This window comes from Xiphophorus hellerii, chromosome 20 (assembly GCF_003331165.1).
Source record: "Xiphophorus hellerii strain 12219 chromosome 20, Xiphophorus_hellerii-4.1, whole genome shotgun sequence".
NCBI classification, from domain to species: domain Eukaryota; kingdom Metazoa; phylum Chordata; class Actinopteri; order Cyprinodontiformes; family Poeciliidae; genus Xiphophorus; species Xiphophorus hellerii.
In genome coordinates, this window is record NC_045691.1 from 21,451,249 (window position 1) to 21,466,112 (window position 14,864).

The 14,864-nt window shown below is 41.1% G+C and overlaps 1 protein-coding gene across 4 annotated transcripts in view; it reads right to left on the reverse strand.

Annotated features, from left to right (window-relative positions):
- Positions 1-589: 589 nt before the first annotated feature.
- Positions 590-14,864, reverse strand: part of srgap2 (SLIT-ROBO Rho GTPase activating protein 2) — a 64,717-nt gene continuing 50,442 nt past the window's right edge. Inside the window, exons 10-23 of one of the 4 annotated variants that reach the window (XM_032549107.1) lie at positions 13,872-13,956; positions 13,325-13,352; positions 13,063-13,093; positions 12,356-12,416; positions 11,557-11,634; positions 11,323-11,457; positions 11,139-11,244; positions 8,494-8,718; positions 7,340-7,419; positions 6,880-7,078; positions 5,473-5,607; positions 5,148-5,361; positions 4,739-4,849; positions 590-4,657 (exon numbers count right to left, since the gene is read on the reverse strand). In XM_032549107.1, the coding sequence (XP_032404998.1) occupies positions 4,109-4,657; positions 4,739-4,849; positions 5,148-5,361; positions 5,473-5,607; positions 6,880-7,078; positions 7,340-7,419; positions 8,494-8,718; positions 11,139-11,244; positions 11,323-11,457; positions 11,557-11,634; positions 12,356-12,416; positions 13,063-13,093; positions 13,325-13,352; positions 13,872-13,956 (2,037 nt within the window). In that variant the 3' untranslated portion in view covers positions 590-4,108. The other 3 variants (XM_032549109.1, XM_032549110.1, XM_032549111.1) reach the window with 3 other exon arrangements.

Below are 14,864 nucleotides of genomic sequence, written 5' to 3' on the forward strand. Positions count from 1 at the left end.
CAGAAGCGATGGGTGTGGTTATCTTGTCTCCTGGTAGAGAGACACTGGATTAGTGTTAGCTAGACAGCTGTTTGCTTTTGTTTGCCTCAGTTTGTTTACGCATTGCTTGGCTACCACAGGGATGCCGTTGGTTGGTTTGAATATCTTTTTTTTTTCTTTGATCAGGAAATCAGTAGTTGAAAATTGCAATTTATGTTTACTCAGTTTATGACTGTCTTACTATTTTGCTCATCTGAAAAATTTAAGTGTGATTAAAAAAGTAAAAACAAAAGAAATATGCAGAGAGGCAAATACTTTTTCTCAGTGGTATATATCTACATATATGTACTCAAATTAAAGGTTGAGTTTTTCTAAAAAATGTCCAGTGCAATATTATGCTAATGCAGAAATTGGTGCTTTTTTTTCCTTACATATCTTTACTAGAGATATCAAAGTCCTACATGAGGTGAAACCACTTTCTTGATACAAAAAACATTTGAGAGAAAAAACATTTTTTATCCTGTTTTGAGTTAGATATGTCTAACTATACGTTACCTTTGTGTTCCAGCTGTGTGTGTGTTTTGTGTGTGTGTTTCAGTGGATCAACAAATTTTATAGCAAGCCATGTTTATTAAAAAAAAAACAGATCTACTACAAGAACTACACATAGAATTATATAAGGCCTGTTTGATTAAACTACTATTGCTATTACTGTACAATACTGTACCAAAAGTGTACCTCTGTAATGTACAACATTGTATATACAAAGTACATCTGAGCACATGATTCTCCAGTAATACAGAGACAATTATAAATAGATTTGACATTATTGTCTTTTTTTTTAGTTCTGTGATTTCCCTCCCCCCCCAAATGCACACACAAAAAAATGCATACTCATCAACAATATTCAACTCCAACACATCATTCCCACACAGTTAGTCCACATGCAAGCCAAGTGCACAATAACTGATTAGAGTTCACAGAAGATCTTTTGCACCTTTTCACAAATGCACCAACCACCCACATGCATGTTTGTACTGTACACGTGAACAGTAATGGTTCTGCATTTCACAGTCCCTCCAGTTGTGATATTGAGGTAAGAGCAACACAAATACACCAGGTATGCACAAAAACTATACAAAGATTTCAAAGAGACTTGACAGATACAGTTCATTACAGGAATGCAGATTGCGCTGTAGAGCTGGGGGAGAGGGGAAGCTGTGATCCCATGTAATATGTTTCCAAAAAGGGTAACATACACTGAAAAGACATGGATTTGTGCTCTCTTACTGTGAGTTTCTTTTTTTTTCACATAATGCAAATTCCTTTTTGCAAAGGGAAAATAAGACAAAAAAAAAAGGCCAGAAATGTTGGTTTTCGCATTGTCTTTCTAATGACAGCAAGCTTGTCTGCCACTGCTAGGGCTGCTACAATGACTGAAGACAACACATCAGCTATCTTAGCTGGTTTGTTCCTCATTTACAATGCCTTGCAAAAGTAATAGCATCCCTTAAATCTTTTCACAGTTTGTCACGCTACAACCATAAACTTGAGTGTTTTATTTTATTTTTTCGTAGGATTTTACATGATCTCCCAACACAAAGTGGTGCATAACGCAAAAGGTGAATGGTTTGAAAAGTTTGCAGGGGAAAATCTGAAAATTATGGTGAGCATTTGTATTCAGTCTCTTGTATTACTTTTGTGTAGAACAACATTTTGCTGCAATCACAGCTGAAAGTCTATAGACATGGATTTACCAACTGGAGTGTCTGTGAACATCTCCTTTCAAGTTTTGTTGCAGGTCCTTAATTGGACTCAGGTCTAACACACACTGCTGGGAGAAGAACACCAGGCTTTCTTCCAGGATTGTCCTGCATTTAGCCTTATGCGATCTTTTGATTAACTCTGACCAGCTTCCCTATCCCTGCTGAAGAGCAGCACAGTGCTGCCACCACCATGCCCTGGTGTGTCACCATTGTGTATGTAGGCTAGAAAGTTAATGTTTAACACGTTCTCCCAAATTTTTTGCTCTTTCTGCTAAATTATCTTGGCCAAACTACTTTCCACATTGACCTTCTTTCCATAAATACCAGATTTGTTGTGAAGGGTACCATTACTACTTGGAGCTGCCAGCAGATTCTCTCATAAGAACCTTGGTCTTCATCTTGCTGTTTGTTCACAAATGTTCTCCAGCAAACCTCTGAAGCCTTCACAGTAGGAATGGAATAACAACATAAACTTTTATGATATTCTACAGGATTTATTGTGGTAACAGTAAAAGTCTGTCAGTGTATACGGTCACCAACCAACACACTGTAATTGCAATTAATCATATATTCGTTTGTACTGATATATACTGACTCTCTCATGGAGTCAACAAGGAAAATAATTCTTCAAACAGTAAAATGAACTAACCATACTGTCAGTTTTGGGTTTTTTTGCAAACATCATCAGTTATATTTGATATTTATCATCATACATCACAATTCTACAATACGACAATTATCCATCATTGTTTTGCAGAACAGCTGTTTTTATACTGAGGTGAAATTGCACTCAGACTCTTTAGTAATTAGGTGACTACTGGAGGAAACTGAATACTGCTGAGGTGTATTGGATAAAACAAACCCCATTGTTTCCTTCCTTCCACTTCACAATTATGAGCTACTTTGTGTTGAGTTGATCCTATAAGACTCTATTAAAATATATTTAACATTATGGTTTTAATGTAGCAAAAATGTGAAAAAACTAAAGGGAAATAGAAATACATTTGCAGCTGTAAATGACACATTTTCAGGATATTGAGAACTGGCGTCCCACGTGTCTCCTGAATGTAGTTTTCAGTTGGCATTCATTTATGTGCAGGCTGGGGAGGTGCATAAGTACTCTCTATCCATGCATGTGCACGCTTACACACATGCATACAGATAGATATAACAGTCCATAATTTCCCCCACCCAACCAATTCTTGGCATAAACTTGGGAACACAGAAGATGAGGTGGTTGGTTGTGCTTACATGTGCACACACTCAGGAAGATCCTCAGCTGCATGCTTCCAGTTATCAACATGATTATTAAATAGTAAAAACACAAGATCAAGATGTTTTCTTTACTTCTAAATTATGGACTTTTTGGAACTTGTGTTACAGCTGGCATCCCCGGTTCGGCTAGTTGGTATTGTGAGTGGCCCCAGCATGCATGATAAAAACCTGAAGGGCGTGTAGCTGCCTCAAATCACCACACATTAGGGGAAAATGTGTGCACAGTCCAAAAAAATGCCATATAAAGACGCTGGGTTTCAGTGGTCCCCTACACACAGACACACGGCAAAGCTGCTGCACTACAGCAGCTTCATACCGCCAAACTTTTTGCTTTCATTATTTTATTGCTATGTTAGATTCAGAATTACTGTTGGCCATATTAGGTACATGTTTATGTTATGCAATAAAAAAAAACACAGATGTATTAAAACACTGAAGGAGAGGTAAATAAAGCTCTTGATCACGTGAGTTACACTGTTATTTGGCCAAGTTTTTCCTTTCTCTCATCGTTCCAAAGAGAAAACAAAAATCCCATCTGCCTCTTTTGAAGCAGCAAGTCAGTGTGTTTCGGTTCTTCAAAGTGGGAGCTTGGCTTTCGCAGTCTGTTCTCGTAAATCAAACACTCCCATCTGTTTCTCCACACACAGGGTTGTCAAAAAAAAAACACCCTGTCATGTCTATTATACAAAAATTAAACAGTGCTTTTTGTTCTTTACACATAGAGCTCCTTCGCAAAGGCAAATAACTCTTACACTCGCACTCAAACATAATTTCATATGCAAACCCTTGCTACCCCCCCCAAAAAATTTTAGTGTGTGTAGTCTCCAGATGTTGTTCCCCTGCTGGAGGTTTTAAAATCCAGCGTTGTTTGGAGATTCTTCTGCAGAGGAAAAGAAAAATCCAAGCTACACCTTGTAGTAAAGCAGAGCTGCCAGCAGAGGGCACACTCTTCCTGCTAAAGACAATGACACCAAAGCGGTTGCTAAGAAACTGCTACATGTGAGTAGAGGGGTTATGTGAAACAACTGAAGTGCTTGATGCACTCACTGAAAGAGCTGTAAGGATTGTTAGAATGAATTTAGGACAAATTAAGCGGGACAGGATTTGTCAGTGGACTGTGGAGGGGGCGGAGGAGGAGGGGGCGTGTGGGCGAGTGAGTGTGTGTGGCCCACGAGCGGAGGAGGCGGCGTTGGGGGGACGATGGAGGTTGGAGAGCCCATAGCCGGGCTCCCGGTCCCTCCTCCCTTTGGGAACACCACGGGTTTCGGTCTGGTCGCCGGTGGACGCACCTCCCTGAAGGAAGGTACGGACGAGGAGAGGGTCGACGAAGACAGGGAGGGGGACGTGGCAGATGGCAGCGGGCTCCGTGGCTGGGTCTTAGGAGGGCGGAAAGATGAGGGAACGTCGCTCGCCGACGAGGCACTGCGCTGGAGCGGGTGGACGTAAGAGGGGCCGCCCTCGCTGTCCCGCAGCAGACGGGAGTGGAGCGGGCTGGAGGGCTCGGAAGCTCCGCCACCTCCGCTCATGCCCTTCAGCTGCTCCAGTGTGTCCAGCACCACGTCAGGGGTGTGCGTGTGTTTGGAGGGCGTTTGTCTTTCAAACTTACTGAGCTCGCTCAGGGCAGAGTCCTGGGTGTCCTGCAACGCAGCAGGCAGACATGATGTAAGCAAACACAGAGGATGAAAAGAACCGAGTTCCAATGCAGGAAAAAGTCGTACCTGTGCGGTGAGCTCCACATGACCTATGACCTCAGGGTCCAGGGGTCTGTGGTTGCTAAAACTCTTGGAGCGTCCTGCGGGGGTCGCCTTCCGTAACTGTGGACTCTCCACCTGAACCAGGGGCGTCAAACTCATGTTAATTTCGGGCCATTTAAAACTCACAAATGTCCTCAAACAGCTGGTTGTCACCGAGTGTATTGATAAAACTACCAATTAACTAACTGTTGAAATATGAATAAATGGCTTTCTCTGAATTCAATGACAACTTCTTAAGATTAAATAGTAATAAACACTGCAGATTATTTTACAAACGTCTGCATCAGCAGACAATGTGTCTGAAGAAAATGTTCTTGTCTGAAGCAAAAAAAGAAGAATAGAATCTACACTGTACCTTTACACTGTACTGTACCTTTGTTTTGAGAGAAGAGTGCCGAGTGACCGAGTTGAGGATGTTGTGAGCGCTGACGGGACGTTTGTCTCCCGAGTCTTTCACCTGAGCTCCACCAGTGAGAGGCGCTGTTCTGGCACCTCCTGCCCCACTGCTGCTGGCCGCTGGACTCATGCTGTCGCTCTCCGATCTGAACGCTCTCCGGATGTTCCCGGGCTCGGGCCGTTTCTTCAGCCTAAAGGACACAAAATGCTTACTGAGTTTAACTGAACTTGGCAGGGAACTGCAGGAAATCCCCGACGGACAGATATTTAAAATGGTAATATTCTGCGGACATGCAACCCACTTGAGGTTGGCCAGATAGATGTCGGCCACATGGCCTCCTGTGGGGGACGGTGCAGTGCCCCGAGTGGACACCCTCTCCTCCAGCTGGTCCCTGCTGTCCATTTCAGGCTGTGGACTGCCGCGTTCAGCATCAGATCTGAAAAATTGCAGAAAAAAACCCCCATTGCACTAATCGCACAACAAACAGCCAAGAGTGAGGACACATGTGAACAACCCTACTGTGTGTTTGGAAGTCAAGGAAGATTTTATAAATTAATCAGGACACAGTCTTGGTGACAGTATCATGCTGTGGGAATGTGTTTTTTTCCCCAGAAGTTACAGGGAAGCTGATCAGAACTGATGGGGAGATTAGCCACAGTTTGTATAAAAAGTATCCACCCCTTGGATGTTTTACACTTTCTATTGCTTTTACAAATCAATCTTGATCAACAAGATCAGAGTTTTTTTTTTTACTAAATAAATGACAAAAAAAGTAAAAGCTGACATCTAATAAATAAAATGACAATATTTACCACAAATTAAGTGATGTCAGTATTTAGTAGATGCACCTTTTGTTACAATCACAGCATACAGTCTGTGTGGATATGTCATTAGGCTTGCTCCTCTCAATGCTGCAGTTTTACTCCATTCTTTCTTGCATAACTATTCAAGCTGTGTCAGCGTGCTCAAGTCCTGCCACAAATTCGCTATCAGATTAAGTTCTGGGCTTTGACAAGTGAATACAAAACCTAAAGGGGATTTTTAAAACAACTGACTTAAAGGTGCTGAATGAATGCCAAACAGTCCAGATACGTATCTGCAAAATACAATCAAAATCGTGTATCCGTTTCTGTGCAGTTCAAAACGATGTACCTCTTTGTTTTCTTCCTTGTCGTATTCATATAAAATATATTAAAAATTCTGGTTGTAAGATGACAAAATGTGGAAAACTAAAAGGGGTATTAAAAGTTTTACAAGGCACGGTGTCCATCTTTCATAATGTAATCTTCAAAATCCTACAAGAACTGCACCACAGCTGGACAACAATATTGTGTTACTGTGTATTCTTACTTATCAGAGAGAAAATCTGGAAATAAAAACCTTTCTTTTGGTCAGATTAGACACAACTGTGAAAACGTTACAAACTACTGTCTGCCTGTCTTAAGCCGAGAAGGAAACTGATCTCTAATCACATGCAGCTTGTATCACTGCTGCCCAACTTCCTTAGCAACGGGGATTTCCAACAGTGCATGAACTGTTGACGTTTGGTCAGAAATGTCAAACATGTGTTTGACCTCTTCCCTGTTTAGGTTTTGGACAGAGGGCTCTTTGTCCTGCGAGTGAAACATCTGAAACATTCACGAAGACACGGAAAGAAAAACAAACATCTATAACACCAGCGTCGACACGAGGCCGGAAAAAATCTTACGTCTCTTGGATAGTGATGTACTGGTGCGGCACCAGACCGTCCACTCCGTTGTGCTGCCCCTCCCACCAGTCGTCGGAGGCTCGCTGGAACAGCAGGACAGAGGCGCCCTTTTTGAACGTCAGCTCCCGACCAGAGCGGCCCGTGTAGTCGAACTTGGCGATGGCTTCGACCGGTTCAGACTCTGAAACAGCCAAGGTGCCTGAGATTCAGAGGGAGGGTCAACAGAGGCAGGTGGAGCGGCAGAAAGCAGGGTGCAAAGGGAAAAAAGAGAGAGAAAAGAGAGAGAGAGGGGTGGAGAGCCACATGAGTGCAAAGCTGTTTAGTGCTGCTGCCTTACAGTGATGATAAAAATGCATTATTAATAGGTTAAAGCAAGCAGGTTGGGAGCTATGATGACAAAATTATAGTCAGTGAGCAGCAGAACAGGGTTTGTTGAAGTAAACAGAGTGAAAGTACGCACCATCTTCACTGTTGTGGCTGACTGAGACGGTGTCAGGTGCCGGCTCTTCCACTAGGGGGGGCTCACACTGCAGACTGTCACTGCAGCAGACACACACAACAGAGGATGTTCAAGAAGAAGGTGAAGGTTTCAGTCTCAACACCTTGCAAAGGAGTTTATATCCTTTTATTGGGACTCTATTTGTGTGATAGACTGACCCAAAGGAAGGCTTACTTGTGAAGTGAAGGAGAAATCAAAAAAAGATCTGAAAAAGTGTTATGTGGATCTGTCATTTTCCTTCTGAGTCACAGTGGCCTGCTACTTTGTTTTAGTTTATTCTTACATAAAATTCCCAAATAACAAAGTTGCAGAATGTGATGAAATCTAAGGCTCTTTAATAATTTACCAAGGCACAGTAGGTCAGATTTTTCCAGAAAAAGCAGCCATTTCTTAAAAAGGCTGCTTTTTAAGAAATGGTAATGTTTTAAAATTATTTTTCATGTTACCAACTTGTCAGGTTTGATGAGTTTTGACATGAGGTTTTGTTTTTTTCCCCTCTACACTTTGTTACACAGTAAAAAAAAAACACACACACACAATAATACAGGATATTTGTCAAAGTTAAAGATGCCTTGGGAAAATGGGACAAAAGCATTCAGGATGGCTTTTCTGATAATTCTATGGTCAGCCAACCAAAATAAATCCAAGTGGCCTAGGCATACATCCAGTTACAGGAAGGTGAAAGGTCGCTTTATCCCTAAATTAAATTAAATCACGAGTGTCCTTTTATTCTGAAATCAAAAGCTAGAAGTTCAACAAATCCCAGGTGTTGCCGGTGTGATAACATAATTTAAGCCCATTCACATTGACTGACTGACAATAACAAGCTCCAAGATTGAGATTGAAAATTAACCATTGCCTGCGCTGTTGTGTGCTGCCTGCTGTGGTCAGGTGGGGCTTTAATCTCCCATGTGATGGACAGTAAGCTGATTCCCGTGGCCCCCTGGATCTGTGTAGCCCCCGCTCTAAATCTCTCCCTGGCAGCCCTTAAATAAATCCTTCACTCCCTCCACAATTCTTTCCCTCCCAAATCTCCAACAACCATTTGAAAAGACTTGTAAAGACCCTCCCAGGGCCTGTAGCCATTGATATTTTTACTGTATCCCTGCTCTCACCAGAAGTCGTCACCAGCTCCAGGGATTGTGTATATAGGGCCTGGCAGGTCCTGCAGGCCTGGGAAGATGCTGTCGTGGTGGATGATGATAGTTTTAATGAGTTCGTTGACGTGAGCCTGGCAGGAGACCTGGTCATGGCCTTCAGGGACAGACATCAGGGTCGGGCCGAAGCAGATGGCCAAGTTGTAGGGGTCCATCATGTTTTCCTCACTGTACTGGGACAGACTGGGGGGAAGGAGAAAACGTAGAGGTTTAACATTATTTTTATTCCGCTGTCTTAAATAGACAACATGCTCTGGAACAATATTCACACATTTAGAACTTTTTTATATTTTATCACAAAGTTTTATTGATGTTTTATATTCTAAACCAGCACAAAGTAACCTCAAAGTGGAGGTAAAAGTACGCCTTGTTTTATGCAAGTAAAAATCTGCATTTGTAATCACCTGCACAGAATGAATACTTTGCAGAAACAAGTTTCACTGAAATCCCAGCTGCAAGTCTGTCTCTACCAGAACAAACTTTTTTCTCATTCTTTTTTGCAAAACTGCTCAAGCTTAGTCAGACTGGTTCAGCGAACAGCAATTTTCAAGCTTTCCTAAAACTTTCTGAGCATTATTCATTGTTCAAAGTCTACATTTTTGTCTTTGCGGCGCTGTTTCTTTACTAATAATTTCCAAAGAACTTCTAAGGCCTTCACAGAACAGCTGTATGTGTATAGAAAATAAAAACACTGCTTCTGTGTCTTCTGAAGGGTATTGGTTTCTCCACATTTTATTAAGGTGTATCAGAGTAGTGAAGTACAAAAATACATGTTAAAAAAGACAATAAAACTGTATTATTTTCTTTCTTTTACAATTATGCACAATTTGTGTCAGTCTACATAAAATCTCAATAAAATACGTGTATAAATACTTTTTTTAAACTGTTGTATTAAAGACAAAAGATCAACTACAACCAGCCTGCTGAAAAGCTTTGGATCCCACTATCTGAGTCACTAACTGTCCGGTGTAAAAAGACACCCCTTCCTACGGTGATCCAGAACAAAGTGGTGATGTGTGCTTAAAGGAGTGAGAAGAAACAGGAACACAGGGATGACAGTAAATCAGTCAAGTCAGAGGAATCTTTACTGTCTCCACATGAGCTGCTTGTTTACCCAGGAGGCTTAAATGTCAGGTCCCTCCTCAGCTCTCCAAACCTGCCTTCTGCTTTGCATGAGGCCTCTGCCATGGTTTCAAGGTCAAAATGTGACAAATTGATTTTCTCCATATGCAAGCATGTGTGTCCAAACATGTTGTAAGAAATGTTTTGTACCATCTAAGCAAAATTTATACTTTTACATGCTTCAACTGGGATTTGTTTAATGGAAAGCTTTGGTTTGTGGCTGATGTCAAAGCGAAGGATCTATGGTGTGCTGCGATGAATTATGAAAATAAACTTGATTTGAAAGAGGAAATTAAGGTAATAATTAATCTGGAAAGTTTTCGTTTCCTGTGTTTGCAGTTTAATGCTTCATGACAGCCCACATTGACTTGTGACAAGGGTTAGAGGAAGTTTAGATGTGGTGTTAGACCCAAAAATAAACTGGTTTTTGTGGAAAACTCAGTGCAAAAGGGTCAAAGTTGACAGAAAGATCTTTAGCTACCAAAATGTAAAATGCAAGAGCCATTTCTGTTTCCACATACCTTAACAGGGTTGCTTAAACACCCTAACACCTAATTGGCGTGCAATTTTTTTTGTTTCTATAAAGCCAATTTCTGACAATCTCAGTTTTCACTCAGGTAAAAGCAGAACTATTTAGTCAATCTATTTGTTCAAAGTTTATACAGAGGCAGTCAAACCAAATATTGTTTTCATGAATGCAGGATTTTATGAACTGCATTCATGAAGTCCAGTCCAGATACGGCCAAATAAAATCAAAATTAAAACATTCCTACAAACACAGGTCATAATTGTTCAACGTGTCACAACGTAGCAGTGTCGCTATACTAACATGATCTTTTCCCTAGCTTATAAAAAAAAAGACATTTTGCTGCAGCAACAACCATAACTCTCCAGAGACATAACTCAGGCTTAATTTAGTACCTTTCTACAAAATTTAAAATGATTTTAAATTGGTTTCAAAGGGTAACCGTTACGGCCGTGGAGATAATCTCAGTCAGAGATCTAGCTCATCTCTCCTTTGTCACAAATTCAGTGAAAGCAGATGTCTGCATCTGTGATATGAATGTAACATTTGGCACAGCTTTACCTCCGCGTACAGCATAGAAGAACTTTACATAAGATATGATTCTGTGACAAAATAATCAGTTGTAGTTTTTCTGCAGGAAGAACATCCACCACGCAGCCCAGGGGAGTTTGAGGTTTCAGAGTAATTAAATCCAAGGGGATAAAGGTTTAGGATAAGCACAATGGAAACCCACCCAACGAGACACATTGGTTTCATTGCTGGAGTTATAATGGTAACTTTGTGGCACATAAGCTCACAACAAACTAAGCCGTAAGACGTATCAGTTGTGATTTAACTGCAGATTATTTTAGAGCTCATTAATATTAAGCTGCTTTTATGTGTCCAGCTTATTTTGTAATGCGCAGCCACTAATTGATGCAGGAGACATTCAGGTTCTGAGTGTGGTGCTACTCACTGGTTGAGGAAGGCGAACAGGTATCTCATGATGATGAGCGTTTTACTTGGCAGGCCTTGCAGAACCTTTCTAATGTGGACCGCTCGCTCCTGGAGGCTCTCCATTGCTGGAAAATAACCCCAACATGAATAAATCAGTGATGACTAAGAGGTTGCTGTATGGAGGCTGAAGTGGCGATACTCACAGACACAGGATATGAGGTCATGGAAGACTTCTTTAGGAAAGAGGGCGTGCTCCAGGCCTCTAAAGTAGAGCTTCAGGACTCCAGCAATAGAGTCCATGTCATGGTCATTCTGGTCCCCTGCCAGAGGGTCCTCGCCTACATGGGGACGAAGAGGAAGGAAACAGAGGAAATGTAACAAATCAAACCAAAAACAACATGTTTGAGGCAACGTCTCACTTTCGATTGTAATGTTACCTCTCTCAAAGGCATTCTTGATGTCATTGACCTCCACCTGCGATCCAGACACCCTGAAGATGCCCTCATGCCGCAGACCTACCCAGAAGCACACATAAAGGTTATCCTTGTAGTTCCTAAGCTTTCTGTAGGAATACTGAGATTTTAAAAAATTATGTTTAAAAAATAAATTTCTGTGATTTAAATGTCTTTTTTATAATAATAATAATTATGAGTAACGGGGGTTTTCTCTGGTGTTTAAGTCCATAGTCTGTTACTGCAGACTGTCTGTCAATGACATATAATAGAGTCAAATGTGGCTACTGGGGCAAAACTCAAATCAGTCAGAGTGTAAAAACTAAAGGAGTGGCACTTTTCCCTTTTATCAAGTTAATGATGTTCTAAAGTTAAATGTTTTTGCACTTGTGTAACACAGAACTACACACTGTGAAGTGCCAGTAACCAGGCTGAAAGATGAATCAATTTTACTGCTTGGAAACATTTTCAGACATGAACAACAAGGGCAGCCACAGCACTACATTTATTTACCATCACATTAACATTTTTGTTTTGTTTTTAGTATTCAACAGTGGTATTTCCTCTACATACTGTAAGAATCTCATAGCAGTCGATGCCTAAACTGGATTTTTCTCTTTTTTCTTTTGTAGTTTTACGATAAAAAGTACACAGAAAATGTTTTGATTCAGTCAAATCTCAACCAATCCAACTCTTCACATGAGAGAAAAAAAAAATCAACAACCAATCACTGAATCAAAAAGCTGGGGCTGAACCTATCACCTAACAGGGAGGATTTCCTCACCATGGCGACTGATGAAGCGGATGCAGCTCTCGACCATCAGCGGAATGGCTTCACCTGAATCCTAAAATAGAGAAATTAGAAATGACCTGTGGTAAATTAAAGCTGCTACAGGAAATTGGTAGAAAAAATATGTACACACACACACACACACGCGCCCCCCTACACACACGCATTTTTTTCCCCATACATAATACATGCTTGCACATCAATTTGCAAAGATGGACCAATTTAGGGGGTAAAACATATCAGACATAAGGAAGACATGATGGGTGCAGCTGTTGCTAGGAAACCACACTTTTCAATTTCCCTTTGTCTCGTTTTTCTTTTTTTTTTTTTTTCAGAAATCTGGTGAGGTTTGGCTACAAATTATACTGTATGAGATTGGTAGCCAGTTCAATGTCAACACAAATGCAATTTATTTGTTGAAGATTTATTTTAAGATTAGGAAATAAACTGATTTCTCTATAAGGAGTGAGTTTATGTCAAACATAACCCAAGTGGTGCCACAAGGGGGCGCTACAAACATGTGTTTCTCCACTTCTGAAATTTCCTTTGATCATTTAGCCACAGGAAAGCCCCCATATATATGGATAATGGTTTATGCATGCGAGTTGCGCCAGTTCACCCTGCGGATGTTGGATTTTCCTGAGAAAAGATGAGGCCTGAGTTAAAAGTAGAGACACAAACACCCTGACTCAGATAATTACCTGCTTCCGCAAGGTTGAATTTCTCCTTCCACTATAGAGGGAAAAAAGAAAAAGAGGTAACAGCACTCTGTCATTATGTCACCAGAGAAAGTCTATTTATATGCACAGCTCTTGTAATGCTCTATTTGTCCTAACAGACACACAAATACATTTGAGAACGTCTATAAACGACCACAAAGACCACTGGCTGCGATGCATATGCACATTTATGAGTGAGTGTGTGCGTGAGCGAGAGCATATTTCCTTCCTTTGCCACACCTACCTGGCAAGGCAACAGTCGGTTTTCTGACCTATAGGAGGGAGAAACAGGAAGAAGAAGAAGAAGCAAGGGAGGGGAAGAGGGAGGGTTTATGACAGCAGAGAGACACACAGAGATAGGCTGTTACAGCAGGAACAAGACCTATGAGGAAATGGCTTCAGATGAAAACAGGGAGACAAAGTTCCCCTTTAAAGCCACACACAGATACAATGCAGAAGATGTTTCTGAGGCTGTGGAAACTGACACGTGTGACCAGGAGGAACACACCCCAAACAGACATGTTGGAGAACACAGCTGCATCCACATATGGTCAGCGCTGCTGTGACCTTCCCTTTGACTCACGCACAGCTTGTGATTATTAGATATATTAAACTCATTCTGCTTCACTGCTGTGACCCTGATGTGTCCCCACTCCAATCCCCATCCCTCTGATCCCCCCACCTCTCTTCAGTTTGCTGGATGTGGGGAAGAAGGCAGGGGGGTGGGCCCTATACCGGACCCACGCGACTGGAAAAAGGGACAATATGCAAAAGGTATGAAGGACACTCACTCTCTCCCAGGGTCTTCTGGATTAAGTCATGCTTGGCCTCCAGTTTGGTGATCAGACTCCTGCCTTCCAGAAACTCCTTTAGCTTCTATAAAACATCCAAACGCACAAATGCCGGGGTCACCAGAGCTGGTGGTTATGTTGATTTAATAAAATACATTGCTACTGAGAGTTTCTATGGTTAAAAGACAACAACATCAAAACTTAGCATGGGCTGACATGAAATGATGGTACTGTCTTATAAGCTTGAGTATAGATACCAGAATTTCAAACATTTTAAACAAACCTGCAGGAAGTAGATCTCATTGCTCTCATTTGAAAACTAAAGTCAATGTAATTCAACCAGACAAAATTTCACAAATGGAAGAAGATTTAGTCTTTTTTTTTGAAAGAGAGGAAAAGTGCAGTATCCATCTTTGAATCAGCAACAAGTGGGAGAGGGGCAGCACAGACACAAGATGCATCTGTTTTAAATGTTGCCGTTCTTCATGTGTCTAAACCTCGAAGAATGTCAAATAGTAACTCACAACTGGATCATTTAGAGACATTATTTGGAATAAGTTTTTTAAAAACGCACACAGGGAAACGTGATTCCAAGTCACATGGATATCTGTTGTTCCTTATAAATCAGGAAATGCCCACAAGAGTAGCTTTACATGTAAACGTGAACTGAAATGACAAAAGATAGAAAATATTTTCAAAAACTGGCTTTTATTCCCATCATCCCATCTGTGAGTTGGTCTAAATTCAAACTCCAAATAAATACAGCTGTAAAACACAACAAACCAGATGGCAGTCTTTAGGAGGGCTGACATGAACTATGGAAACCCAAGGGGGGCATTGGTGAAAAAAAAAATCCAGATTTTCCAAAAATGAAATCCTCAAAAACAATCTGATTAATTGACAAAATCATTTTGTAGTCTGACGTGAAACAAATGGTTTATATGTGGAAAAGAACATCATGCCCAGTGCAAAGCATGGTGGAGGAACTATGCT